We start from the raw sequence: 26,032 nt of genomic DNA on the forward strand, positions 1-26,032 counted from the left end.
CAACGGACCTAAGCAATGGTCATCAATAGATGCTACAACGATGTGGCTGGAAGACTGAAGGGGATTTTGTGACAGAGGGATCAGCTAACACCATCTGAACCCACTGATCAATCCTAGAATCTCTAACCGTGTAACAACTAGACAGCACCTGCCTGTTGATGCCATATGACAGGAAGTATGCAGCCCCGGCTGCGAGATGTTCTCACCAAATCACCTGATACACAGGGAATCAAGCCTCTAGATCAACTTTCCTATCGATAGGAAGCACAGGGAACAGAGACACACGGCAGATGACACCACAGAGAAGCAGCCAGCCAAATCCTGGGTGTAGACATTGTAGAGGACGGTGACCTTTCGCCAACAAGCGGTGTCACAAGGAAAGTGCGGGTGCTGTCAGTGGCGGACGGAGTGTGCAGAGCTACAGAACCAGTCAGTACAACGAAAAAGCCAACCTGATCATGTCGCGCTCTTACTGAGAACCCCCTGGGCCCTGCCGACTCTCCCAGCTGCCCCTCTCCTCTGCCCGTGGGCTCCAGCCACCTCACCTTCACTCAGTTCCTGAAGGAGACAACTCCTTTCTTCCCCAGGTCCTCGCAATGCAGTTCCCTCTCCCCAACACAGTTCGCTCTCCACTCTCCGGGGGAGGAGAAACAGCCCAGCCCCTGGGTCTGCCCCCTTGTCCCACACCCTCAGTGTCCTATGCTTCTCAAGAAACATGTATTTGTTTCACATCTGCCCCTCCCCCAAGGACTAGAAACTCATTGAGGGCAGGTGCCACATCTTTCAGCGCCGTGGGACATGTAGTAGGTACTAAATAAAAATCTGCCTAATGCACGTGTGGACAAATAAAGAGTTAATCACACGGCTCAATGCCACCAGGCAGGAATCTGGGGACACACTGTATCAAGGAAACCCAGCACAGTCCCTGCTGGTCCCTATTGCTGGATCTCTATTTTTGGTAATCAGCCCCGAGCCTGGGGAGCTGAGGCTCACGGAGAAGGACTCACCGCCTCGCGGGACTTGGGAACAGGTATGATGATGGCCAACACGCAGATGAGCTGGAAGATGGCCCCCAGGAAGAGTCCGTACCGGAGCAGGTTCTCCAGGAACGTGGGCTCCGGCACCTCGGGCGGTGAGAAGTCCAGGTCGGAGGCCATGGCCTCGGCTGCCTGCTGGCGGAGGTCTCCTCGGACTCACCGCTCTCCAGCGCCGACTTCTAAACGTAAAGGGTAAGTGTCATGTTTCTACAACTAACTTCTAAATGGTCCCGCTGTACACACGCACACACGTGTATACACACACACACACACACACACACACAGAGGCAAGAATACATAAAGCAACTATGGTGAAATCTTAACAATTCTTGAATCTAACTGGAGGATATATGGATAGTTATTGAACCATTCTTTTAAATTTTTTGGTTGGTTTGAAATTTTTCCAATTATAAGTTAGAAAAATAAGTAAATGCAAACACTTAAACAAAAGTCTCAAATCGACATATATTTACTGAAGGCCTGCTACGTTTCAGGTTTCACTTACGTGTTCATTTATCTGTCCAGTCATTCATTTAACAAATACTTAATCAACAAGCACTGAAGAGGGTGCAAAACATCCTGTTCTCTTGAGGCCTACATCTCAGGACAGAGGCAGGAGAGAACGCATGATATGAAACGCCAGCTAGTTACTAATGCTTTGAAAAACACTTAAGAAAGGCATTATTTTATTTTGTATAGAGTGACAGTAAGTGCTCTCTGAAGGAGAGGGGGAAGTAAGCGACAGAGACAGGAAGTGTGAGAGTGAGCCCTCAGAACAGCTCAGGGAACACAGGGCAGGCAGAAAACAAAGTAAGTACAGAGGCCCTGGGGCAGGGACAGGAGTCCAAAATGGCCAGAGGCAGGGGCTCAGGAAGGAAGGAGGGAGGGAAGGAGAGAAGGAAGGAGGAGGGAGGGAAGGAGGGAGGGGAGGAGGAGGGAGGGAAGGAGGGAGGGAAGGAGGAGGGAGGGAAGGAGGGAGGGAACAAGGAGGGAGGAAAGGAGAAGGGAGGGAAGGAGGAGGGAGGGAGAGAGGGAGGAGGGAGGCAGGGAAAGAGGGAGGAGGGAGGGAGGGAGGGAGGAAGGAGAGAAGGAGGGAGGGAGAGAGGAAGGAGGGAAGGAAGAAGGAGGGAAGGTCAGAGAGGAGGGGGAGCTGACCTTGCAGGACCCTCCCGCTTCTGATTTAATTGAGTGAAACGTAAAGCCACAGGAGTTCTGAGCAGAGAAGTAACATGACCGGACTACACTAACGGGGGCGGGAGGGGTCAGAGCAGACACAGAGACCCGTGAGGAGACTATATCCAATAACTCAAATAAGAGATGCTGGGAACACGGGTGACGGGCAGCGGTGGCAGGTCTGGCGTCAGCCCACCTCTGGAGCCTCTCCTTTCACCAGGGCCCCGTCTCATGATACCGCAGTCGAGCTGAAAGAACTGCCTGTAATCCTCCAAGAGCACTGGCTCTTCCACAGTCCTGGACCTCCACCAAAGCGCCCTACGCTGCCAGGGATGCCCTCTCCCACTCAGTGACTGCTTAGTGACACCCTCAGTCCACCACCGCGCCTGAGCTCAAGTGCCACCTCCCCAGTATGTCTCTTATTGCCCCCCCCACCCTGATATGGCTGAACTGCTCCCCTCTACCACGGCACCCACAAGTGGTTCCCTTCTGCCACCTCAACAAAAAAGGGCAAAATTACTTTGGAACCGGGCCCACCTAACTCCAAAGCCTTTTGTGTTTTCAGAGATCTGTGCCACAATGCAATTTTTTGCTAAATCTGAGCTGTCTAATATGATGGCCAAAAGTCACATGTGGCTACTGAGAGATGACACACATGTAATCCAAGCTGAGAGGGCTGTTAAATACACACTCCATTCAGAATACAGTATGAACATGGGAATGTACAGTATCTCATTAATAACACATTCTGATTACACATTGAAATTATATACTGAGTTAAATTAATTACATTATTAATTTCACCTGATCTTGAGGGAAAAAAAAGAACCAGATTGAAGGATTCACTTTCTGATTTCAAAACTTATTACAAAGCTGCAATAATCAAAACAGTGTGGAAGGGGCCCAGGGCCGTCAGCCCCATCTACGACACTGTGGACGAGCCTAGGGTATTTCTTCCAAGAAGCAGGTAAACTGATCTCATTTGCACAAAGGCCACTTAACTATGTCTTGCCTGAATAGTCAGGTTTTTTATTCTTCCCTCGAAGATCTCTGTTGTGGGTGATGATAGTCCTATTTTCTGCTGCTTTGTTTAATATATAGTGTTTCCTTTATTCCTCCTACCTCAATGCCCCACTCATATTTCAGGCTGGGACCTACTCCTAATTTAGAGCTCTCTTTCTTCCTTCTGCCAACTTCTAGTATGAATCTACCTTTGCCACCCAGCTTAGTGTATCCCTAGGTTCTCTTTACCAAGCCACAGTCGCAGAGCTCCAGGGAAAAGCAACCTGGTCTCATCTCTCCAGGCAGAGGAGAACAGAAGCTCCATCTCCACACATGCTGCAGATGGCTTTTCCAGTCTACCTGAATCATTACCAGCTAGAAGCAGTGGTCATTGGGACTGAGTAGCAAAGTATAGAATTGTGACAACAATTCCAGTGCCATGCGGACTTTTCCTGGATGTGGACTTTTCCTGGACTCTTCCTCTTTGGGACAGCTCCTAACAGACTGAACTGGGGTTGGGTTGCATTTATCAGGGACTTGGCATGGTGTTGGGGCCAACTTGGACTTGGTGAACTTGTTAAGGACACTACTCTTTTATGGATTCTTGCTGTACTGGCCAAGAGTTTGCTTAAAGGCTTTAATCACTGTAAAAAAAAAATTTTAAAAAAAAAAAAAATAGAAGACTGAATAAAGAAGATGTGGCACATATACACCATGGTATACTATTCAGCCATAAGAAATGATGACATCGGATCACTTACAACAAAATGGTGGGATCTTGATAACATTATACAGAGTAAAATAAGTAAATCAGAAAAAAACAAGAACTGCAGGATTCCACACATTGGTGGGACATAAAAACGAGACTAAGAGACATGGACAAGAGTGTGGTGGTTACAGGGGGCGGGGGGAGGGAAGGAGGGAGAGGGGAAGGGGGAGGGGGAGGGGCACAAAGAAAACTAGATAGAGGGTGACGGAAGACAATCTGACTTTGGGTGATGGGTATGAAACATAATTGAATGACAAGATAACCTGGACATGTTTTCTTTGAATATATGTACCCTGATTTATTGATGTCACCCCATTAAAATTAATAAAAATTTATTTATTTAAAAAAAAACAGCCTGACCTGTGGTGGCGCAGTGGATAAAGCGTCGACCTGGAAATGCTGAGGTCGCCGGTTCGAAACCCTGGGCTTGCCTGGTCAAGGCACATATGGGAGTTGATGCTTCCAGCTCCTCCCCCTTCTCTCTCTCTCTCTCTCTCTCACTCACTCTCTCTGTCTCTCTTCTCTAAAATGAGTAAATAAATACAAATAATTAAAAAAAAAAAAAAAAAAAAAAAAAAAAAAGAACTCTTCAAACACATGCAAGATTGTGATTTATATGAAATACATATTTGGTCGCCTGACCTGTGGTGGCGCAGTGGATAAAGCGTCAACCTGGAAACACTGAGGTTGCCGGTTCAAAACCCTGGCTTGCCTGGTCAAGGCACATATGGGAGTTGATGCTTCCTGCTCCTCCCCCTTCTCTCTCTCTCTCTCTCTCTCTCTCTCTCTCTCTCTCCCCACTCTTTAAAAAAATGAATAAAAAATAAAAAAATAAAAAAAAAAAGAAATACATATTTGGTCATTCAGAGGACCAAATATATTTCTTATATATATTTGTTTTTTGTCCACAATTCCTGGCTCTTTCTGAATCATATCCTTTACAATAAACCAATAATCTAGAAATTTAAAAAAAAACAAAGAACAAAACCAGTGTGGTACTGGCGTAAGGATCCAGGCCAATGGCCTAGAACAGCAAGCCCAGAAATACATAAGCCAGTTCATTTCCAAGCCAGGTCACAAGGCCATTCAATGGGGAAGTGCAGTCTTTTCAACAAATGGTGCTGGGAAAACTGGATATCCATATGCAAAAGACTGATGCTGGACTTCTACCTCACCTCATATACAAAAATTAACTCAAAATGGGTCAAAGATCTTAAAGCGGAAAATACAAAACTTATGGAAGAAAACATGGGGGAACTCTTTGTGACATTGGGTTGGGAAATGATTTCTTGGATGTGACACAAAAAGCACAGGCAAGAAAAGAGAAAAATAAAGTGAACTTCATAAGAAACACTTTTGTGCATGAGAGGACACTATCAAGAGAATGAAAAGACAAACTGGAAAAGTCTGGCAGTGTCTGAAAAAGTTAAATGCAGAATTACCACGTGATCCACAATTCCGCTCCTAGGTATGTACCCAAGAGAAGTGAAAGCAGGGACTCGGACAGATACCTTCATATCAATGTGCACAGCTGCATTATGCTAACAGCCAAAAGATGGAAACAGTCAGGAGTCTAGCAACAGATGAATGGATAAACAAAATGTGGTAAAATCATACAAAGGAATATTCAGCTATAAAAAGGAACAAAATCCTGATATATGAGTGGACCCTGAAAACATGCTAAGCGTAATAAATCAGACATGAAAGGTCAATGTATCATTCATTCTGCTTACATGAAGTACCTAAAGGAGGCAAATTCATAGAGACAGAAACTAGAACACCAGTTACCAGGTTAAAGAAGGGGAGTGGGGAATTAATGTGTAATGGACATAGAATTTCAGTGTGGCATGATAAAAAAACATTCTAGAAACAGATGGTGAGGTGGTGGCTATACAACATTCTGAATGCCACTGAATTGTACACTTAAAAAGTTATAATAGTAAATGTTATGTTATGTATCCTTTACCACACAAAAAAAATAATTTTATGTTTTACTTTTTAAATGTGGCACTAGAAAATTAAAGTCGCACCCGTGGCTGGCACTGTATTTCGATGGCAGAGCTCTCGCTAGAGACCATCCTAAGACCGTCCTCCACTCCGGCTCCTTTGCAACACTTTCCCAGCATGAAGGAGGAGTGACTAACGATAACAAAAATGACCTTCCAACTAAACAGATTGGGACTTACGCAAACGTATATTGTTTCTTTTTCAACCTGGTCACTTAGGAGGGTCCTGTGCCCCTGCCAACAAGGTGGCTACATCTTCACACATCTTTAGAAACAGCCTTCAAAGCCTGAGGCTCCCCTCCCCCACACACCCCTTTTTTTTTTAGTTTCAAAGTCCTCAGAGCTGGCAGACCATCACCCTCCCAGGAAGGATTTGACTTCTGGAAATAACCCAACATCATCTGGATCCAAGCGTGGTGAATCAGGTGGGGCCCGCCAGCTCAGGAATACCATTTTTGGTCAAATACAAGGTATGATGCTAAGACACCAGGCAGACTTCTGGGGGTGGCTCAGAAACTGGCCCTGCAGTGAATTCCGAGGCAGCTGAGAGAACAGCGTCCCTGGAGGGAACGCACAGCCCCAACAGGGCTCCATATTCTACGCCACGTGAGGAACAAGGCGGAAGAAAGCGCTCTCATTTCTTCAGTTGCACCTTATAAATACACATTTTAAAAAATGACTTCAGGGGCTCTCTCTCTCTCTCTCTCTCTCTCTCACCCTCGCCTTCCCCTTCCCCTTCCCCTTCCCCAGGCACATTTTCCTCCCCTCTCTCTCCTAAGCTCCAAAGGCCCTTCTCTTGCCTCTGTAACTTGTTTTCCGAGCTCACATCTCTGGCTCACTTTTTCTACGTCTGTGACTTTCTAAATAAACTTTTTTTGGGGGGAAAAATGCCTTTCAGCCCCAAACTTTATGCTTAAGGCTGTAACAAGCCTGCTTGGCTTATTGATATTTAGATTTATTAGTGTTACCAGCAACAACACTATTAGGAATATTTGTAGTACAATAAAAACTTGGGGCCTGGAGTCAGGAATAAGGGGCACAAACCCTGCCTCCGTCAGCAACTGGCTCCACTTTGGGCTGATCTCTTGACCTCCTGGAGACTGGATGTTCTCATGAGCCAAACAACAATAAAATCTATTCAAAGCTAGAATGCATTTTTTTTTATAATGGCAATTAGGCAATACATAACAAGAGTCATAAAAGTGATTATATCCTTTGACTGAACAACTCACTTCCTAGAATTTACAGTAAGGAAACAATTCAAGAGAAGAAAAGGCTTCAGGTATAAAAAAAGTTCATGGCAGTGCTATTCATAATACTGAAAAACAGGAAGCTAGTAAAGTGTCCAACAATAGAAAAAAACAGTTAACCCAATTATGGCACTCCGGTGGCTTATTGCCCTTCACTAAAATGGCAAGTATAAATCTTGAGCAGCGGGTCAAGGGAAAGTCTTTGCAAAATAACCTTCATTGAAAAGAAAACAATTATATAAACACTGTGATTGCAACTATGTGTAAACTGTAATTTCTTTGGCTAAAGATCAAAAGAAGCCATAGGAAAATGTAAATAGTTGCTGTTCAAGTGAAGAAAGGTCCCAGTTTTAAATTTTGGAATAATACTGAAACAATGAATATAATTTAAAAGAAAAAGGCATGCCCCTATGTACTTCCTTCACAAGACTTTCACAGGGTCTAATGAAGCGCTGTCCAATAGAGCTTTCTGCAAGGATGACAATGTTCTCTACTTGCACCAATATGGTCGCTACCAGCAACATGTGGCTTCGGAGCACATAAATTTGGCTACTGAGAAATTAAATTTTAATTTTATTTAACTTTAATGAATTTAAAGATCAATAGTTCATGTGGCTAGAGGACCACCATATTGGACAGTGCAGGTATAACCAGAGGGTGGTTGTAAAAAAGTTCTGGAAAACATAAAACACTCTATACACGTTGTCATGCTTTAGAATTCCTAATTTTCTCTGCAGCCCTGCACTTTACTTCCCAACCTGCCGGCCAGCATTTCTGGGTTTTCCTTTCATGATTACAGAAGTCACAAGAGTCCTACTCATCCTTCAGCTCCCAACTAGGAGGCGTTACCTCGGACTCCCTGAGACAGGCTTCGACGTTCCCCCGCCCCCGCCCCACCCCCCCAGCACCGTCACCGCAGCAGCAGTGAACAAATCCTTCTCCAGAAGCTCACACTCATCTCGTTCACTTCACAACCACTGTGGGAGGCAGGTATCACTGACGAGGATGAGGAAACCATCCTGGCTACACTGCCCAGCCAGGGATTACTTGCCTGAGAAGAGGGAGAGGCAGGATTCAGACTGGCCGACTCTTCCAGACCCGGGAGCGCTTACTAGGTCAACGGTTTTCAAACTGCAGGCTGTGGCCCATTAGTGAGCCATGGAAACCATTTCCAAAGCTGTAACCACCACATTTTAACGTTGTTAGCCAGCACTCTCAATTAACAACAATAGAAAATATCACATCAGTAAGGGTAAGTATTGGGTCCTGAAGCTCTTTTTCAGTCATACCCATCTGCATCCAAATATAAATGTTCTGGGTCAAAATCGAAAACGTAGTTCTCGTTTGAGAAATACCACACTGAGTATAATGTTTTTTACTTGCTCCACTATACGCTCCTGGACAGCAGGCGCTTATTCCAGGGCCTGCCTCAAATATTTGGTAAATGATGAAGCCTATGCCTGTTTTCCACCTTTAAAGCAAGAGCAGATGCCTCAATTTACTGCCTCATTTAACAATGAGGAGGAGCCAACAGGATTGCTTAGGCTCTGCCAGTGAGTCAGGGAAGAGCGGAATATCCTGCGGTGCTCAGACTTGCTTAAAAGCAAAGTAGAAATCTCACACCCCTACGAGAATTTAATAAAAAGTGTATACCCACTTATTACCAAACAAGGCAAATAATTTCATAAGGTTACTAGACCCCCTGAGGTCATCCCTGAATGCCAGACACTAGTAGTCAGAGGCATTTATTCATTGGACAAATATTTATTGAATACCTACTATATGTAAACATTATTCTAGTTCCTGCCACGGAGTTCTTCATCCAATCAGTGGCATTCACACATACACACATACAATGTAATGTCAGGGGTGGGTATTACGAGAAAATACAAGAAGGGGGGAAGAGGTGCTACTTGATATGGGGATTGAGGTGATATTTCAACAAAAAGCAAGAAAGCAAAGGAACATGTCATGAAAATATTGTTAGGGTTCCCCAGGATGAAGGAACAGTAAGGGATAAGGTCTGGAGGCAGGAATGAACTGTATGATCACGAACAGTAGAGGAAGTAAGCTGTGTAGGGTCAAGAGGCCATTGTAAGGACTTTGGCTTTTCCGCTCAGTGAAAGAGAAGCCACTGGAAGTTTTTTAGCGATGATGATGATGATGATGATGATGATGGTGGTGGTGGTGGCATGCTCTGACCCATCTTTAAATGATCCCTCTGGCTATTGTGTTGAGCACAGGCTATAGAGGACAGGGAGACCAGTTAGGAGGCTACTGTAATAGTCAAACAGTCACACTGGCACCAGGGTGATAGCAGTGGAGGTGGCAAGTTCTCAGGTTATATATATATATATATTTTTTTTTTTTTTTTTTTATTTTATTTACTGATTTTACAGAGAGGGGAGGTGGGAGCGAGAAGTATCAACTCATAGTTGCTTCATTTTAGTTGTTCATTGCTTGCTTGTTGGGTTTTTTTTTTTTTAAGATTCACTTATTCATTTGAGAGAGAGGAGAGAGAGAGAGAGAGAGAGAGAGAGAGAGAAGGGGGAGGAGCAGGAAGCATCAACTCCCATATGTGCCTTGACCAAGCAAGCCCAGGGTTTCAAACCAGCAACTTCAGCATTACAGGTCGATGCTTTAACCACAATACCACCACAGGTCAGGCTATATATATATATATATATATATATATATATATATATATATATTTTTTTTTTTTTTTTTTTTTTTTTTTTTTTTTTAAAGAGAGAGCCAACAGTACTGCTGAGATAAAATCTGAAAGGAAGTTAAAAATAATGTCTGAAGGTGAAACTATTTTGTATGATACTGTAATGGTGAATATAGGACATTAAGCATTTGTCAAAATCCATAGAACTCTGCAGCACAAAGAGTAAACTTTAATATGTGCAAATATTTTTTAAAAGTCACTTAGCAGGTCAGAGTATCTCAAGATGGACTGCAGACTGTGATATTCTCAATCTCACAACGTCACTGAAGGGGTAGGGAGAATCAGGTACTGACCTTGGAAACTTTGGAAATGAGTAGTCTGTAAGACTAAAGGCAAAAGGAACTATACCGACCTGTGTGCTGTACTCTAGTTGATTAAATCATTCCCATGGGTTATGGTTTAACAAATCTGAAGCCACTATATATGTATACTGGAATTGAACAAATAAGTAAATGAATGGGAGATGGAAAAGCTAGGTTTGTTGCAACTAGAGTGAAAGGTTACAGATAGGCCAGAGGAGACTAGAATGACCCACATGGAATGGATAAGAGTTGCAGATATCAGTATGAACTCATGCTTAGCTTAACAGATACAGGTGGCTACATATAAAAATATTTATAGACGTCACACAGATGTGTGTGTGTGTGTGTGTGTGTGTGTGTGTGGAGAGAGAGAGAGAGAGAGAGAGAGAGAGAGGTTAGATACACACATATATTTCTTGCCTTGTCCACTGAGAGGGCCTAGAACAGGCATGGCCAACATACGGCCCGCGGGCCGAATCCAGCCTGCATAATGAGTTTATGTGGCCTGCGATTAAATTTTTAATATTCTCCACTACTTTAAAATCTCAGCTACTCAGAAGCGGAAGTGTCGTTGATTATTGGAAATCGAAATATTGAAGATGATAGTGATACTCAGAAAAGAATTCCATGTGTGACTAATCTAGGGTTAACTTCCAATAATTGGTTGAATGGATTCGTGATACTTATTTTTTTTAAAAATTCCATTATAAAGATTTACAGCTTTTGTACTCGACTGTACTCGATATGAACTGTTTGACAGTTTTTGCAGCGATGTGAAACTCTCATTCCTTTTAGGCGGAGTTTGCCAATGCGCACCCAAGGTCAAACAATTCGTTATTTTTGTGATCAAGTGTGCTGAATCAAGTGGCATTGTAGCATAGACAATAGCTGCAGCTGATAACTGAAAACGTGTCCAGGCTGTTTGTAAAACAAAATAATTGTTTTATTTGCGATATAACTCCTTCAAGCTCATTCTATTAATTAAATATTGTTTTGATTGATTGTGATACAGTTTGGATATTTATATGGTATGTAATTATATATATATATTTATTTATTTATTTTACAGAGACAGAGAGAGAATCAGAGAGAGGGATAGACAAATAGGAACGGAGAGATGAGAAGCATCAATCATTAGTTTTTCCTTGCGCATTGCGACACCTTAGTTGTTCATTGATTGCTTTCTCATATGTGCCTTGACTGCAGACCTTCAGCAGACCGAGTAACCCCTTGCTCGAGCCAGCGACCTTGGGTCCAAGCTTGTGAACTTTTGCTCAAACCAGATGAGCCTACATACAAACTGGCGACCTCGGAGTCTCGAACTTGGGTCCTCGGCATTCCAGTCTGACACTCTATCCACTGCGCCACCACCTGGTCAGGCTGTAATTATATTTTTATTAAAATAATATTGTGTGCTCGCTTCGGCAGCACATATACTAAAAATTGGAACGATACAGAGAAGATTAGCATGGCCCCTGCGCAAGGATGACACGCAAATTCGTGAAGCGTTCCATATTAAAAAATAATAGTAATAATAATAATATTGTATATTAAAAAAAATTTTCACTCACATTTATTTATAAACAAATTACATAACAAAATTTTGTTTACTTAAATGAATAGTTTCTGTAGTTAACATTTTTTAATTTTAATATTTCATCTGGCCCGTGAAAAAAGTTTTCTTTCTAATCTGGCCCGGGGGCAAAAACTGTTGGCCACGCCTGGCCTTAGAAGCGTGAATATCCCAAAAGCAATGAGAACACGCAGCACCCAGATCTTGGTGTCTAACACCATTCTCCAATGAAAAGAATCAGGACTCCTTGGAGAAATGTTTAATTCTAGGGCTGAGGCAGAAAATATACAAGATAAGCTTGGAGCAGAAAGTAAGAAAGTGGTCAACAGAATAAAACATTGATTGGGGTATGTCAAAGGGATACAGGAGCCAAGTGAAAAGGACCAACTACAGAACAGCTTGACTGTCTCAAGCTAGCGATCAGATTAGCATCAACAGTGGAAACATGTTTGCTGGTATGTGCCCCTGATGTGATGTGATGTGATGAGAATGGCACTTTACCTGTGGTCTTCCTCCCCATAACTCAGAATGCCAATCTAATCATGAGGAAACCACCAGACAAATCCCAAATGAGTCATTTTATAAAATATCTGACTACTCATTAAGCAAAATGGTCAAGTTTACCTAGAACAAGTAAAGTCTGAGAAACTATCATAGCCAAGCGGTGCCTAATAAGACATGACCACTAAACATAACATGGCATCCTGGATGGGATCCTAGAACAGAAAAAGTACAAAACACTGAGCCAATCTGAATAAAGCACATACTTTAGTTAATAATAACTTACCAACATTGGTTCATTAATTGTAAAAAATTATACTATACTAATGTAAGATGTTAATAATAGAGGAAATTGGGTGCAGGGCATATGGGACCTCGGTGGAATATGTTCTCAATAATTATGTAAATCTAAACTGGTTCTAAAATAGGTTTATTGAAAAAGTCAGCACTTCAAAGTAAATACCCCCTGAGACATTAATAGCTCTCCAGACTTAGCAAATAGTAGAAATAAAACCTTCTCTAAGACGGAAAAACCCAGATTTCAGGTGTATTGGTAGGGGATTCTTGGCTTCTAATGAAGTTGTTTTAAAATTCTGTTCTGAGAATTCAAGTGAAATCAACTAGGGGATAGAAGATCAGCGTCAAGGGTTAGTCCCTGTCTTAGAGCAAGGGGCTGTGTATACCCAGACTCATGCCATTTCAATAAATTCCCGAGAACGGCTCAAAACTGGGTTAAACTTTTGCCGTATGAATTGCTAAGCCACCTACCAGAGCAGAGTCAGAACCAGTAGCCTATGGGCTCAAACTGGTGTGCAGAGATGTCCTGCAAAATGTAATTCCTAAATCCGAAGTTGTTACCACCACCTTAAAAGTGTGAGGTTTCGCATATTCGCTTCCCACTTGTTTTGAAAAGAATTCCCCCAACAAACACGCACTGTACACGTTTATCAACTGCTTTGCGGTCACCATTTCATTTAATCCTCAAATGAAGGGGACGTGCCGTTTCAGAGAAAACTGAGAACCAGACAGGAAACCAGAGATTGCCCGCGCTGCACAGCGCCGCGGGGCACACTCAGGCGTCGATCCCAGCTGGCTCTTCCTAACGCTCCACTCGTCGGAGGACAGGTCAGGTCCTGCTCCTGGGGAGCGCTGGGGTCCGGCCCGGTTCTGAACTAAAGCGCCGCTAGGCACCAAACGAGGCCTTCCGCCTCCCAAGAACTCCAACTCCCCTCGGCAAGTAACTTCCTAACGAGCAAGTTACTCTAGCTGCGCGCAGACAGGCTGAGGCCAGCGGACCAGACCCGCCGGGGACCGCGAAACGGCAGCCCCTCAGGCCAAATTCCCCGCCGTTCCCGCCGCCTCCGCGGCTCCGCCCCGCCCCGAAGCCCCGGCCGGGCCACCAGTACTGCCGCACTCACCTCCCGCGCCGCTGCGCGCCGCTCCCCCGGAAGTGCTTCTCCGCGACCGCGGATACCGGAAGTGACGCTCCTGAGCAACCACTGGGCTCAGTTCCGCCTGCGTTGCTAAGGCTGGCGGTGTTTTAGACTTTTGTCCTTACTCTGTGGGATTGAGCCATTTGGAGAGGCCTGGGGAAGCGGAATCGAGACCCCCTTGCTTCTCCAAGTCTATCAATCTATTTCAGCAAACGTGTATAGATGTTTATAGAAAAAGCCTTTATTCTATGCCAGTCCCTGAGCTAGGAGCCTACAATACATTGAGGAGAAAAACAGTCTTATCATTCTAACAGAAGCAATTATTAGAATATGTTCACATCATTTACCACACACCAGCTCTGTGTCTTGTGCTAGTTCTCATAGAACTGACATTCTGGTGGAGGGTGATAGACTAAAATAACTAAATGAACAAGTAATCATATAATGCAATAAGTATTTGAAAGGCAAACAACAGAATTCAGTGACTGAGTATGGGTTGGCAAGTAGAGAGGAAAAGGAAATCTATAATATATAGAGTGTGGAAACCAGCCTCCAAGATGGACCCCCATGATTCATGACTCCTGGTATCCTTGCTCTGTGGCATCGCCTCCCACATCGAATGGGACAGACCAGTATAACCAATAGGATATTGTGGAAGTCATGGAGCGTGAGTTCCAAGATTAAGACACAAAAGATATTGCTCTCCTTCTTTGTTCTCTCAGCCACCCCTGGGGAATCCATGATATGAGAACTATCAAGCAGCCCAAGAAAGAGACTCCCATGGGTAGTGAATGAAGCTTCCTGCAAACAACCAACTCCAACTTGCCAGCCTTTAGTGTGTGCCACCTTGGCAGAGGATCCTCCAGCCCCAGGCAAGCCTTCAGACGAGTGAAGCCCTGGCCAAAATCAGAAATATAATCTCATAAGAGACCTTGAGCCAGAAACACTCAGCAAAGTTACTCTTAAATTCTTGACCCACAGAAATTGTGAAATTATAATAAATGCTACTATTTTAAGATCCTGTATTTCAGAGTAGTTTGTTGTGCAGCATAGATAACTAATAGGTAGAAGATCAAGGAAGAGGGGTTGGACACTGGACATTCAAAAAAGAATGAGACCTAATCTTACCCTCAAAGAGCTGGCTCACTCCTGGAAGATACAGACGAAAATCATTATAATTTATTCAACAGCCTCTAATCCCATACTGTGTGAGGTGGTATAGAGGATCCAAAGATGTATCATTCATTCAGTCATTCAACAAGTATTTATGGAGTTTCTACTCTGGGAAGACAAGAGTGAGTAGGCGGGTCCCTACCCTCACTGTGCTTACAGACTAGGGGTTAATGTCTGACTGCTCTGTTAATCAATCACACAAAGAAATGTATGCTAATGAACCATGAGATATATTGGGAAGAAAGAATTGGAAACCATGAGAACATATAACATGGAAGATACAGTCAAGAGAGGGTGATCAGGGAAGGCCTCTCTGTGGAGGTACATTTCTTAGGAAGTTAAGAAACGAAGAGAAAGAGGATGGTGGGAAGAGGGGTGAAAAGGCTATGGGAAAGGCTTGGAGCATAAGAAGCAGGGAGAAGCTCAGGCCTGAAAGGTACAGATATTTTGGACAGACTTGGTACTTTTCCCTGAAGGGTCTGGCTCACTCTGGAGTGTGGATGAGAAGAGTCATAGGAGGTAGATATGTTTTATGCATTAAACTGTGTCTCCCGACAAGGATAGGTTGAAGTCCCAACCCCAGTATCTCAGAATGTGATCATATGGAGATAGGGTCTTTACAAAGGTAATCTATTTAAAATGAGGTCAGTGGGGTGGGTCCTAATCTGATATGAACGGTGTCCTTATTAAAGAAGGAAATTTGGTCACAGATGCACACATAGGAAGAATGCCATATCAAGATGAAGACAGAGACCAGGGTGATGTTTCTACAAACCAACAAATGCCAAAGATTGCCAGCAAACCACAAATGAGGGGGGAGGCATGGAACAGATTGTCCCTCACAGCCTTTAGAAGATGCTGTCAGACACCTTGATTTCAGGCCCCTGGCCTCCAGAACTGTGAGAAAGTAAATATCTTTTGTGTGATCCGGAGTTTTCAACCACTGGAGTAAGACACCTGGTTTGTGTTACTGCAGCCCCAGTTAACTAATAGAGATGTACAGGGGCTTTGAAAAGTGTTATTCTCTGCATCCAAATGTAAAAGTTCCCAGTGTGGCTGCTGCAGGCACAGCTACCTTCTCATTCTCTGGAAGCTTCTGATGGGTTTGAATCCAGACTCTAACACTTTTAGTTTTGAGGCCTGGGTTTGAATCCAGACTCTAACACTTATTAGTTTTGTAATCTAAGACCCACCACTCAACTTCTCTATGCCTTAGTTTCTTTTCTTTTCTTTTTTTTTTTTTTTTTTTAGATTTTATTAATGCATTTTAGAGAAAGGAGAGAGAGAGAGAAAGGGGGAGGACCAGGAAGCATCAACTCCCATATGTGCCTGGATCAGGCAGGTCCAGGGTTTCAAACCAGCAACCTCAGTGTTCCAGGGCAACGCTTGATCCACTGAGCCACCACAGGTCAGGCTCTGCCTGTTCCCTTAGCTGTGAAATGCCCACTCTCTGGGAGCTGAGTCCTGCTTATCTCTGTGCCCTGCGTGCCTCCATTAGCACCACGGCCGGATGGAGAGCTCTGTGGCAGGCTTGTTCCTGTCCATACTATCTACGAAGCACACTGCTTGCACTATGAAAAAGTTGAAAAAAGCACGAGCTCTGCTCTGAAAAACATTCTAAACTGGATGAACACCTGACGGAGTGAACTGTTAATGACAGCTGCCATTTACTGAATATTTACTAGGTGCCAAGTCCTTTGCATATGTTAATAGTGCCCTCACAGCCATCCTCTAGGGTAGGTATTATTATTCCCATTCAGAGGGCCAGCCGGAGCCTAAGTAACTTCCCTGAGGCTTCACAGAGACTTTGTGTGTGTGACCATTGCACTACCCAGCCAACCTGTGCAAGCCAGAAGGGTGCTCCAGGCATGCGTGCTCTAGGAAGAGGGAAAGCTCAGCAAAGACCGAGGGCCTGACTGGGCGGTGGCACAGTGGATGGAGCGTCAGACTGGGATGCGGAAGACCCAGGCTCGAGACCCCTAGGTCGCCAGCCTGAGCGAGGGCTCATCTGGTTTGAGCAAAAAAAGCTCACCAGCTTGAGCCCAAGGTCGCTGGCTCGAGCAAGGGGTTACTCAGTCTGCTGAAGGACCACGGTCAAGGCACGTATGAGAAAGCAATCAATGAACAATTAAGGTGTTGCAATGCGCAACAAAAAAAAACACCTAATGATTGATGCTCTCATCTCTCCGTTCTTGTCTGTCTGTCCCTGTCTATCCTTCTCTCTGACTCTCTGTCTCTCTAATGAAAAAAATAAATAAATAAGACCAAGGTATCTGGGAAGGCTTCACGAGGGAGGTAGCCTGATGTGGTTTCCAGGTGTTGGGTTGGATTTGGATATGAAAAAGGAAAAGGAAAGCAAAAAGATTTGTGTTTCCATCTTTGAGCCTTTGCCTTCGTCAGAGTCTTTGCCTGGAGTGCTCTTCTCTCCTGGGTCTTTACAAGAAATGCTGTTTTTAACCCTTGGGACTCAGCCCAAATACCACCTTTTTGGAAAGGGCTTCTTTGATCCCCTTTTCTAGATGATTGTGTCTAAAGATGGCTCCATCTCACCCATTCTTCTACCTTGTGCCCGCTTTGACCAACAGCATAGCGTGGATGAGACACTGTGTCACCTCCAGGCACGGCACTTCACCGGCATGGAGGTCAGCCACCGTGTAAGAATTGCAACTAGCTAGCCTGCGATCACGGAGCTGTGAGAAGCCCAGGCCGCATGGGAGGCTTCAACTCCCTCAAGAGGAAGATACCACCCAATTACAAGGCACCATTATTATTCATCTGGAAAAGTGCCTTCACAGGACAAGTGAACTAATCCTTGCCCAATGTGGTTCTCTTGTGCTGTGTGTAATTGAATATTTACTGTGGACTTAACCCAGGGAGCCACCTGTGTTGTCGGTGAGAGTCAAGTTTAAGGGAGCATCATATAAACGTGGAGGGCCTGGCTGGTGGTGGCGCAGTGGATAGAGCATTGACCTGGGACACTAAGGTCCCAGGTTCAAAACCCCAAGGTCGCCAGCTTGAGCGCGGGCTCATCGATATGATTCCAAAGTTGCTGGCTTGAGCAAAGGGTCACTGGCTCAGCTTGAGGCTCCCCCAACCCCGCTCAAGGCACATATGAGAAGCAGTCAGTGAACGACTAAAACAAAGTGATGCGACTTAACTGTGAGTTAATGCCGAGCCCTCATTGTGTTCAGGGCCCTGTGATGGATACCTGACCTGCATTCTCTCACCTGATCCTGCCACCAACTCCCAGAGAGTGGGCATTTCACAGCTAAGGAAACAGGCAGAGCCTGACCTGTGGTGGCTCAGTGGATCAAGCGTTGCCCTGGAACACTGAGGTTGCTGGTTTGAAACCCTGGGCCTGCCTGATCCAGGAAGCAGGAGTTGATGCTTCCTGCCCCTCCCCCTTTTTTTCTCTCTCTCTCCTTTCTCTAAAATGCATTAATAAAATCTAAAAAAAAGAAAAAGAAAAGAAAAGAAACTAAGGCATAGAGAAGTTGAGTGGTGGGTCTTAGATGACAAAACTAGTAAGTGTTAGAGTCTGGATTCAAACCCAGGCCTCCAAGCCCATTGTCTTAACTATACACAATTCTAGCCCATTCACTCAATCAACAAGTATTTATTGAGCGCCTACTGTATACTCAGTACTTGCTAAGTACTTGTTAGGGATGCAGTAGTGAGGTAGTGAGGCAAACACAGTCCCTGCCCTAACAAAGATTATCATCTAGCGGGGGAAAGGCAGATTTAAAATATTTCCACAAACAATTATAAAATTACATATCAGCCACAATGTTAGCAGAATTTAAATGAACACGATAAGAAGACACTAGTAGGGCCAGAAATGAAATCAGGTCTCCCAACGGCCCTTTCCTTTCTGTAATTCTGAAGTCAGTCAACTCCTCCTTTTTTTTTAGATGTTGCAGCTAAGCAATGTCTATGGATGCCAGCATGGCTTTGGGAATTGCCACATACCCCTCCCTTCTCTGAATCACAGCTTCCGCAGCTGTAAAATGGGAATGAAAATAGCAAAAGACTGGAAACAACCCAAATATCATCAACAGGAACTGCTTAAATAAATAATGGTAAATCTACACCATGGAATATGCAGCTATGAAAGTGTACAAGGCAACTCGAAATGCTGGAGAAGGGTTGCTAAGACATATTGGGTGAGAGAACAAGGTACAGAGTGTTGGGTATGGAATGGTGCCAATTGCATAAATAAAAAAGGAGAAATGAGATAAAGGAACATGCTTATATATGCGTCAGCTATCTCAGCCAAGATGTACAAGAAGCAGGTAATGGGATACCCCCACCCCACCCCCAGAGGGTCCTAAACACTGAGGGTTATAGGGAGACTTACTCTTTCTGCAATTTTTTTAAAGATTTTATTTATTGATTTTTAGAGAGAGGAGAGAGAGAGAGAGGAAGGCACGGGGGAGAAGCAGGAAGCACCAATTCATTGCTTCTCACATGTGCCTTGACCAGGCAAGCCCAGGGTTTCGAACTGGCAACTTCAGCATTCCAGGTTGACGCTTTATCCACTGAACCACCACAGAACAGGTGGGAGACCTATTCTGAATGGGTGCCATTTTGTACCTTTTGAATGCTGCACCCTGTGCGTGTACCTTCTCAACAAATAAGTCGATCGATTCAAGGAAATTTTAATACTACATTTGGTAAGGATAAAACTGCAGTAAACAGACCTGCTCACGTCCAGGTCAGGTTTGGCAGCCCTTCCCTTGGAAAATCTAAAACACGTAGAACACATGTTGGTCTTAATGAGACAAGGGAGGAATAAGGGCCAGAGAAGAAAAGAGAAGAAAGGAAGAAGAAAAGAGGAGACAAAGAGACCAAGCGCAAACAGATAGAATGACCGGCAGAGAGAAAACCCCCATCACTTTAGTGCCACTGGAAAACCCCCAAGGCAGTTAGTTGTGCTACCTGCTTCTTTCCAGCCAGCTGCCAGGTTGCCATGGTAATGCAGTAGCCTGTGATAAGCTTATTTATGATCCTGAAAACATTAAAAAAAGGGGGGGGGGGAACCCAGCAAGCTGCTGATAGGCAGCAATGAGCAGAGAAGGTGCTAGTGAGTACGACAGGAGACATCGGGGTGCCCTTCCTGGAGCTTGAGGTGTCCCCTTGAAAACCAGTGGGATCAGCCTAGAGCAGGGGGCTGCGAACCTGAGCAGGTATCTAATCACCTCGTTAAAACACAGGCAGCTGCGCTCATCCCCAGAGATTTGATTCAATAGATCTAGGGTAGGGCGTTTCTTCCGAGTTCTCAAGGATTGTGAAGACTGCCTTTGGGAGTCATATTTGAAGACACCAGGGAAATGATCTCTAAAGTCCTCTCCAAATCTGAATTCTGTGAAGTGTGGGCTTCAGCTCCCACTCTGAGCACATTCATCCCCTCCATCAGCTCCTGGTCAATTTACGCTACGTAACTACAACTTATTTAACTGAGCAACTACAACGTTCTGACAGAGGGTCAAACATGAGTTGTAAGATAACCCAGGTCAACTGGTAGGCCAAGGGCTCAGAGGACAGTTTCCAAGGCAAAGGTCAGTGCCTCCTAGAAGCAATTGCGTGAGAAGATTGACTGGCATTCCAGTTATCTTCGCCAGAACTCTCTTGTGAGGCCAATTAATTGGGTGTGATGACCAACAGGTGCCACTGGGCCAGAGAAAGGCAGCTGCCAGTCAAGACTGGCAGAACTGGCTGGGAAGGATTTGAAAAGGACAGAAGCCAAATCTTCAGGCATTATAATTTACTGCAGCAGGATCCTGATTCTCCACAGAAATGGACACAGGCAGACACATCCGAACACTCAGCCCTATCCAGTATGCGTTGCATGCTGAGTGAGACATCTCAGAGCTGGAAGAGATCTCAGAATGCAACATTAATAACAAGTCCCCCAAATTCAGGATTTCTTGTACATTTAACAAATATGTGTTGAGCAGAGCACTAGCGATGTGTCAGACAGGTGGGGTGGCGAATAAGAGTGGCCCCTGCTGTTATGGAGCCTGCATTTAAGTAAAAGGAGACAGATGTCACTCAAAGAATTATACAGTTTAAATGTACTGTGGTTATGCAAGTAAATGGTCTCGTTCATAGGAAATAATGCTTAAGCATTTAGGGGTAAAGGGGCAAGTAGTTCAGAAAAAAATAAGGATCCTATATAATATATTGTGTTATATTACCTATATATGGATGCTTATATAATCTGCATTATATGTACATCTATATATAGAAAGAGAATGTGACAAAATGTTAACAATTGTTGAATCTGGGCAAAGAGTATGTGGGAGTTCTTTGTATTATTCTTGCAACTTTTCTAAAAGCTTAAGGTTATTTCAAAAATTACAAATTAAAAAAGAATCGCATAAATATATGAAATATTATGCCAGTGAGGAGTGCTATTTAAATATGTGTGTGTAATGGTATAAGGAACTTTTTTTTTTAAGTGAGGAGCAGGGAGGCAGAGAAAGACTCCCACATACACCCCAACCGGGATCCACCCAGCAAATCATCTACCAAATGCCTATCTGGGGCCACTGCTCCATTGCTCGGCAACCGAGCTTTAGTGCCTGAGGCGAGGCCATGTGGCCCAGGGCCAACTTGCTCAAAGCAATCAAGCCATGGCTACAGGAGGGAAAGAGAGAGAGAGAGAGAGAGAGAGAGAAGGGGGAGTGGGAAGGGTAGAGAAGCAGATGGTTACTTCGCCTGTGTGCCCTGACCAGGAACTGAACCCAGGACATTCACACGCCAGGCTGATGCTCTACCACTGAGCCAACTGGCCAGGGCTGGTATAAGGATCTAAAAATGGAATGGTACATCTTAGATAGGGAAGCCAAGGAGGGCTTCCTGGAAGCGGCAAGTTGGAGCTAAGGCTGATCATAAGTGGACCAGAAGAGGAGAGATCCCTTCCGGGCAGAGGACGCAGCTCCAGCAAAAACTCTGTACTGGCAAGGAGCAGAGCACACTGGAGGAACTGCAATAAAGAAATCAGAGCGGCTGGAACCAAGAGCCCCCACATCCTCTCTTTCCCTGCATGGCGGTGAGGAGCTGGGTCAGGAGGCAGGGTCTGTGAGAAGGGCTGCTCTTCCGGCCCAGGATGGGGTATGTTCTGTTTCTCCCCTACCCTTTCTGGTTCACAATCTTGTACGTCTTCTTCTGGCCCCCCTCCAACCTCAGTGCTGAAGATTGCACTCGGATGCAACTCCCCAGGCTCCGGCCCAGAATCCCAGCAACATATGGCAGCGTGATCTGACAGCCCCCTCCCCTTTAGCTCCATTTCAGCCCCGAATCCCTGGTTGCCATTCATCAATCCCTTTACCTGTCATTAAAAAACAGACACATACGTTGGGCTGTCATTTAAACTTATTTCTACAATTTGCTTCCTGGGCCTCAGGCAACTGGCTCCATCTGTGGATGGCTCTGCGCAGTTTCCATCTGTTCTCCATCCACCGCTGGTCTCCTGCGAGCTCACAGGGAGCCGCCTTCAGAGTTCCTCCGGGGGTTCAGCCACGTACCACCCGGGGTGATTTGGAAGCACGAACCTGCATAATGGACGCGGGCCATCTCCCCAGCATCCTTCATCCAGGTTATCGGAGCATTCTGCAGACACGGGGTAACAGCAAAGCAAATCCTGGTAGCACCGTCGAAACTCCAGAGGATGAGCACCGTTTCATTAGCTGTTTATTGAATCAGAGAATTCAGAACTTAAAAGGGAACTGGGCGATCTTGTAGTCTAACACCTTCGTGTCGCAGATTGGCTCAGAAAGGTGAAATAGCCCTGGCCGGTTGGCTCAGCGGTAGAGCGTCGGCCTAGCGTGCGGAGGACCCAGGTTCGATTCCCGGCCAGGGCACACAGGAGAAGCGCCCATTTGCTTCTCCACCCCTCCGCCGTGCTTTCCTCTCTGTCTCTCTCTTCCCCTCCCGCAGCCAAGGCTCCATTGGAGCAAAGATGGCCCGGGCGCTGGGGATGGCTCTGTGGCCTCTGCCTCAGGCGCTAGAGTGGCTCTGGTCGCAATATGGCGACGCCCAGGATGGGCAGAGCATCGCCCCCTGGTGGGCAGAGCGTCGCCCCTGGTGGGCGTGCCGGGTGGATCCCGGTCGGGCGCATGCGGGAGTCTGTCTGACTGTCTCTCCCTGTTTCCAGCTTCAGAAAAATGGAAAAATAAATAAATAAATAAATAAATAAATAAAAATAATAATAAAAAAAAGAAGAAAGGTGAAATAACTTGTCCACGGAACAAGTTCGTAGAGGAACTAGACCTAGGAACCAGCTTTCCTAATGCTCGGTGGAAGGGCAGAGTCTAGTTAATAAACTGATTAATAATCAAACACAGGGTCCCTCCCCCCCCCAGGAAACTAACTTCCTGAACAGCAGTCACCTATCTATGAAGTCCTTATCTATGAAGTAAGCAGTCTGGAGAGCTTTGGTGGGAAACGGACCCCATGAATCTGTCGGCTGCATTTAGGGGCTGCTCATTGTGTTATTTTTATTCATTTGGTTTCATTTTACACCCGGTTCCTAGTTCACAGTTATGACTAAAGGACCTTGGGTGAGGAAGAGGGAAGTCGAGAAGAAGGTTCTTTTCTTTCATACTCTGCCAACCTTTCCAGACTTTTTTTCTTTTCTATATAACATTTCCTTACCAGGGCCCTGACAAGCATCTCAAAGCTCGGCCTTTGCAACCCTTTGTATGCCTTCACACTGTAATTATCTTGGGAGAAATTTAAATTCCTTATCGTGGACTTGTGACAATACCAGCTCGAGATAAGCAAGCCTGCTTCCGTTCTGAGGTCCTGTCAAGCTGCCCTCAATAGGTTGACTTAATAGGAATTATTGTTAGAGTTCTTTTCAAGTGTGATAATGGTATTGTGACTATGTTACAGAAAGAGCCCATATCTTTATGAGATACATACTGAAATGTTTATGGATGAAATGATATGATGTCTGGGATCTGCTTCAAAAAGACTCAGTGGGGAAAAGTAAAAAAAAAAAAGTGTGTGCGTGCGTGTGCGTGTGCGTGTGTGTGTGTGTGTGTGTGTGTGTATTATCTTAACTCATGTTCTCCACCGTGTTTTTGTTTTCTTGTGGGGTTTTTTTTTTTGGTGGGCCATTCTGTTTATTGGTGTCTCACCAAGACAGGCAAGCCACAAGAAAAGCCAAGGGGTCAGGGCAAGGGGTCAAGGAGAAGAGAAAAAGAAATCCACCCGCACCTCTCGGTGGTGGGGGCAGAATCTCTCTTCCAGTGAACATTAGCAAGCACCGCCTTTTCTTTACGAGGTCTTTTGCTGCATCTTTCTCAGCTCCACTTCCCCCACCCCCAACCTAGGAATCTGTTGATTTTGTATCTGGGGATGGGATTTGCCTCCTGGAGTCTCAGCAGAGACAAGAGGATGGGGGTTGGAGCGAAAGGGACTTGAGTTCAAAATTCCAGCTCCACCCCGCTGGGCACAGTGACCCAAGAACAAACCATTGTCTTAGCCCTAGTTCTCCCAGCTGCAGAGTGGCGATGGGAATGAACAAACAAACAGCCCGCTTCTCCAATGTGTTCGCCCTGCCCACGCTTTTTCTCATTCCGCCTCCGCCTGCCCTGAAAACGCGGACTCTCTCCAAGGTCTCACCCGCGCCCCTTTGCTCTTCAAAGGCTCCTCCCACTGCTTCACCCACCTTGCCTGTGCCTTGGCCCAGACTGGATCCAGCTGTTTGTAACTTACCTCCTCCTGGAGGTCCCAGGACTCCTAAAAACCCATGTAAACCAGAACTCATTGTTCTTCCTCCCAACCTGTTCTCCACCAGCGTATCTGATCACTCCTAATGGCGCCATCTGGAAACGTCAGCTTGATCTCCACACCTCCCCCTCCTCTACGTCCCTCATCCATCTACCCCAGATCCATGGTTCCATACTCCAGAGTCCTCTCAAATCCGCCTCAAGATGCCCTTGCTACTCCCTTGGTGGACCTTGGCTCGGGCCCCAGGACCACAGGCCTGGACAGCTGTACAAGCTTTGTAACAGGCCACTTCACTTTCCAGTACCCTCTCCAGGTCTCTGGGAAAACTTTCCTTCCAGACTGACCGGTCGGTGGTGGCACAGTGGAGAGAGCATCAACCTGGGACGCTGAGGTTGCTGGCTTGAGCATGGGATCATGATCCCAGGGTTGCTGGCTTGAAGCCCAAGATCACTGGCTTGAGCAAGGGGTCACTGGCTTGGCTGGAGCCCCCCAGTCAAGGCACATATGAGAAGCAATCAATGAACAACTAAAATGATGCAACTATGAGTTGATGCTTCTCATCTCTCTCCCTTCCTGTCTGTGTCTTTGTCTCTATCTGTCTCCATCTCTCTCCCTCTCTCTCACAAAAAAACAAACAAAATAACTCTCCTTTCAAAACTGTCACTCTTGGGCTTGAAAGCCTCCTGAGTGTTCTAGCTACTGAGAAGAGAAAGACTCAAATTCTTTAGCACAGCAGTTGACACCCTGCACAACTTGGCCTTAATGTATTTATCGTTCCTGAATCATGGTCTACATTTCTTGCCAATGATGCCCTAGGTCTGGGTTTCTCAGACTGTGGTCTCTCACCCGCATCAGAATTGCCTGGAGTCTTGGTTAAAAATGCAGAACCCTGGACTACATCAAACCAAAAAGGGTTTGCACAGCAAAGGAAACTATCAACAAAATAAAAAGACAACTTACCGAACGGCAGAAGATATCCATCCAAGATACATTCCATAAGGGGTTAATATTCAAAATCTATAAAGAACTCATACAACTCAACACCAGCAAAACAAACAATCCAATTAAAAAAAATGGGCCAAGGACCTAAATAGACCTAAAAGACACAGCAAATAGAGCGCCAGCCTGGAATGCTGAGGCTGCCAGTTCGATACTCTGGGCTTACCTGGACACAACACATACGAGAATCAATGGAGGAACAGCTAGAGTGAAGCAACTACTTCTTATCCTCCACCACCTCTCTCAATAAATAAAATCCTAGGGAAAAAAAAAAAAAGAACAAAACAAACAGAACCATAGATGCAGAGAACAAACTGACGGCTCCCAGAGGGAGGGTGGTAG

At 45.1% G+C, this 26,032-nt stretch overlaps 1 protein-coding gene and 1 non-coding gene across 7 annotated transcripts in view; one reads left to right on the top strand and one right to left on the bottom strand.

Moving 5' to 3' along the window:
• Positions 1–13,814, bottom strand: part of MANBAL (mannosidase beta like) — a 29,845-nt gene extending 16,031 nt beyond the window's left edge. For 3 of the 6 annotated variants that reach the window (XM_066237789.1, XM_066237788.1, XM_066237784.1), the window contains exons 1-2: positions 13,759–13,814; positions 1,008–1,216 (exon numbers count right to left, since the gene is read on the bottom strand). In XM_066237789.1, the coding sequence (XP_066093886.1) occupies positions 1,008–1,157 (150 nt within the window). In that variant the 5' untranslated portion in view covers positions 1,158–1,216; positions 13,759–13,814. Of the gene's footprint in view, positions 1–1,007; positions 1,217–8,284; positions 8,415–13,758 lie in introns of all 6 variants that reach the window. The other 3 variants (XM_066237786.1, XM_066237785.1, XM_066237787.1) reach the window with 3 other exon arrangements.
• LOC136309725 (U6 spliceosomal RNA) lies at positions 11,683–11,790 on the top strand. The gene has a single exon (XR_010726376.1). It is a non-coding gene; the product is annotated as a U6 spliceosomal RNA (small nuclear RNA).
• Positions 13,815–26,032: the final 12,218 nt, after the last annotated feature.

The sequence above is a fragment of the Saccopteryx bilineata genome, chromosome 6 (assembly GCF_036850765.1).
Source record: "Saccopteryx bilineata isolate mSacBil1 chromosome 6, mSacBil1_pri_phased_curated, whole genome shotgun sequence".
In the NCBI taxonomy this organism is placed as follows: Eukaryota; Metazoa; Chordata; class Mammalia; order Chiroptera; family Emballonuridae; genus Saccopteryx; species Saccopteryx bilineata.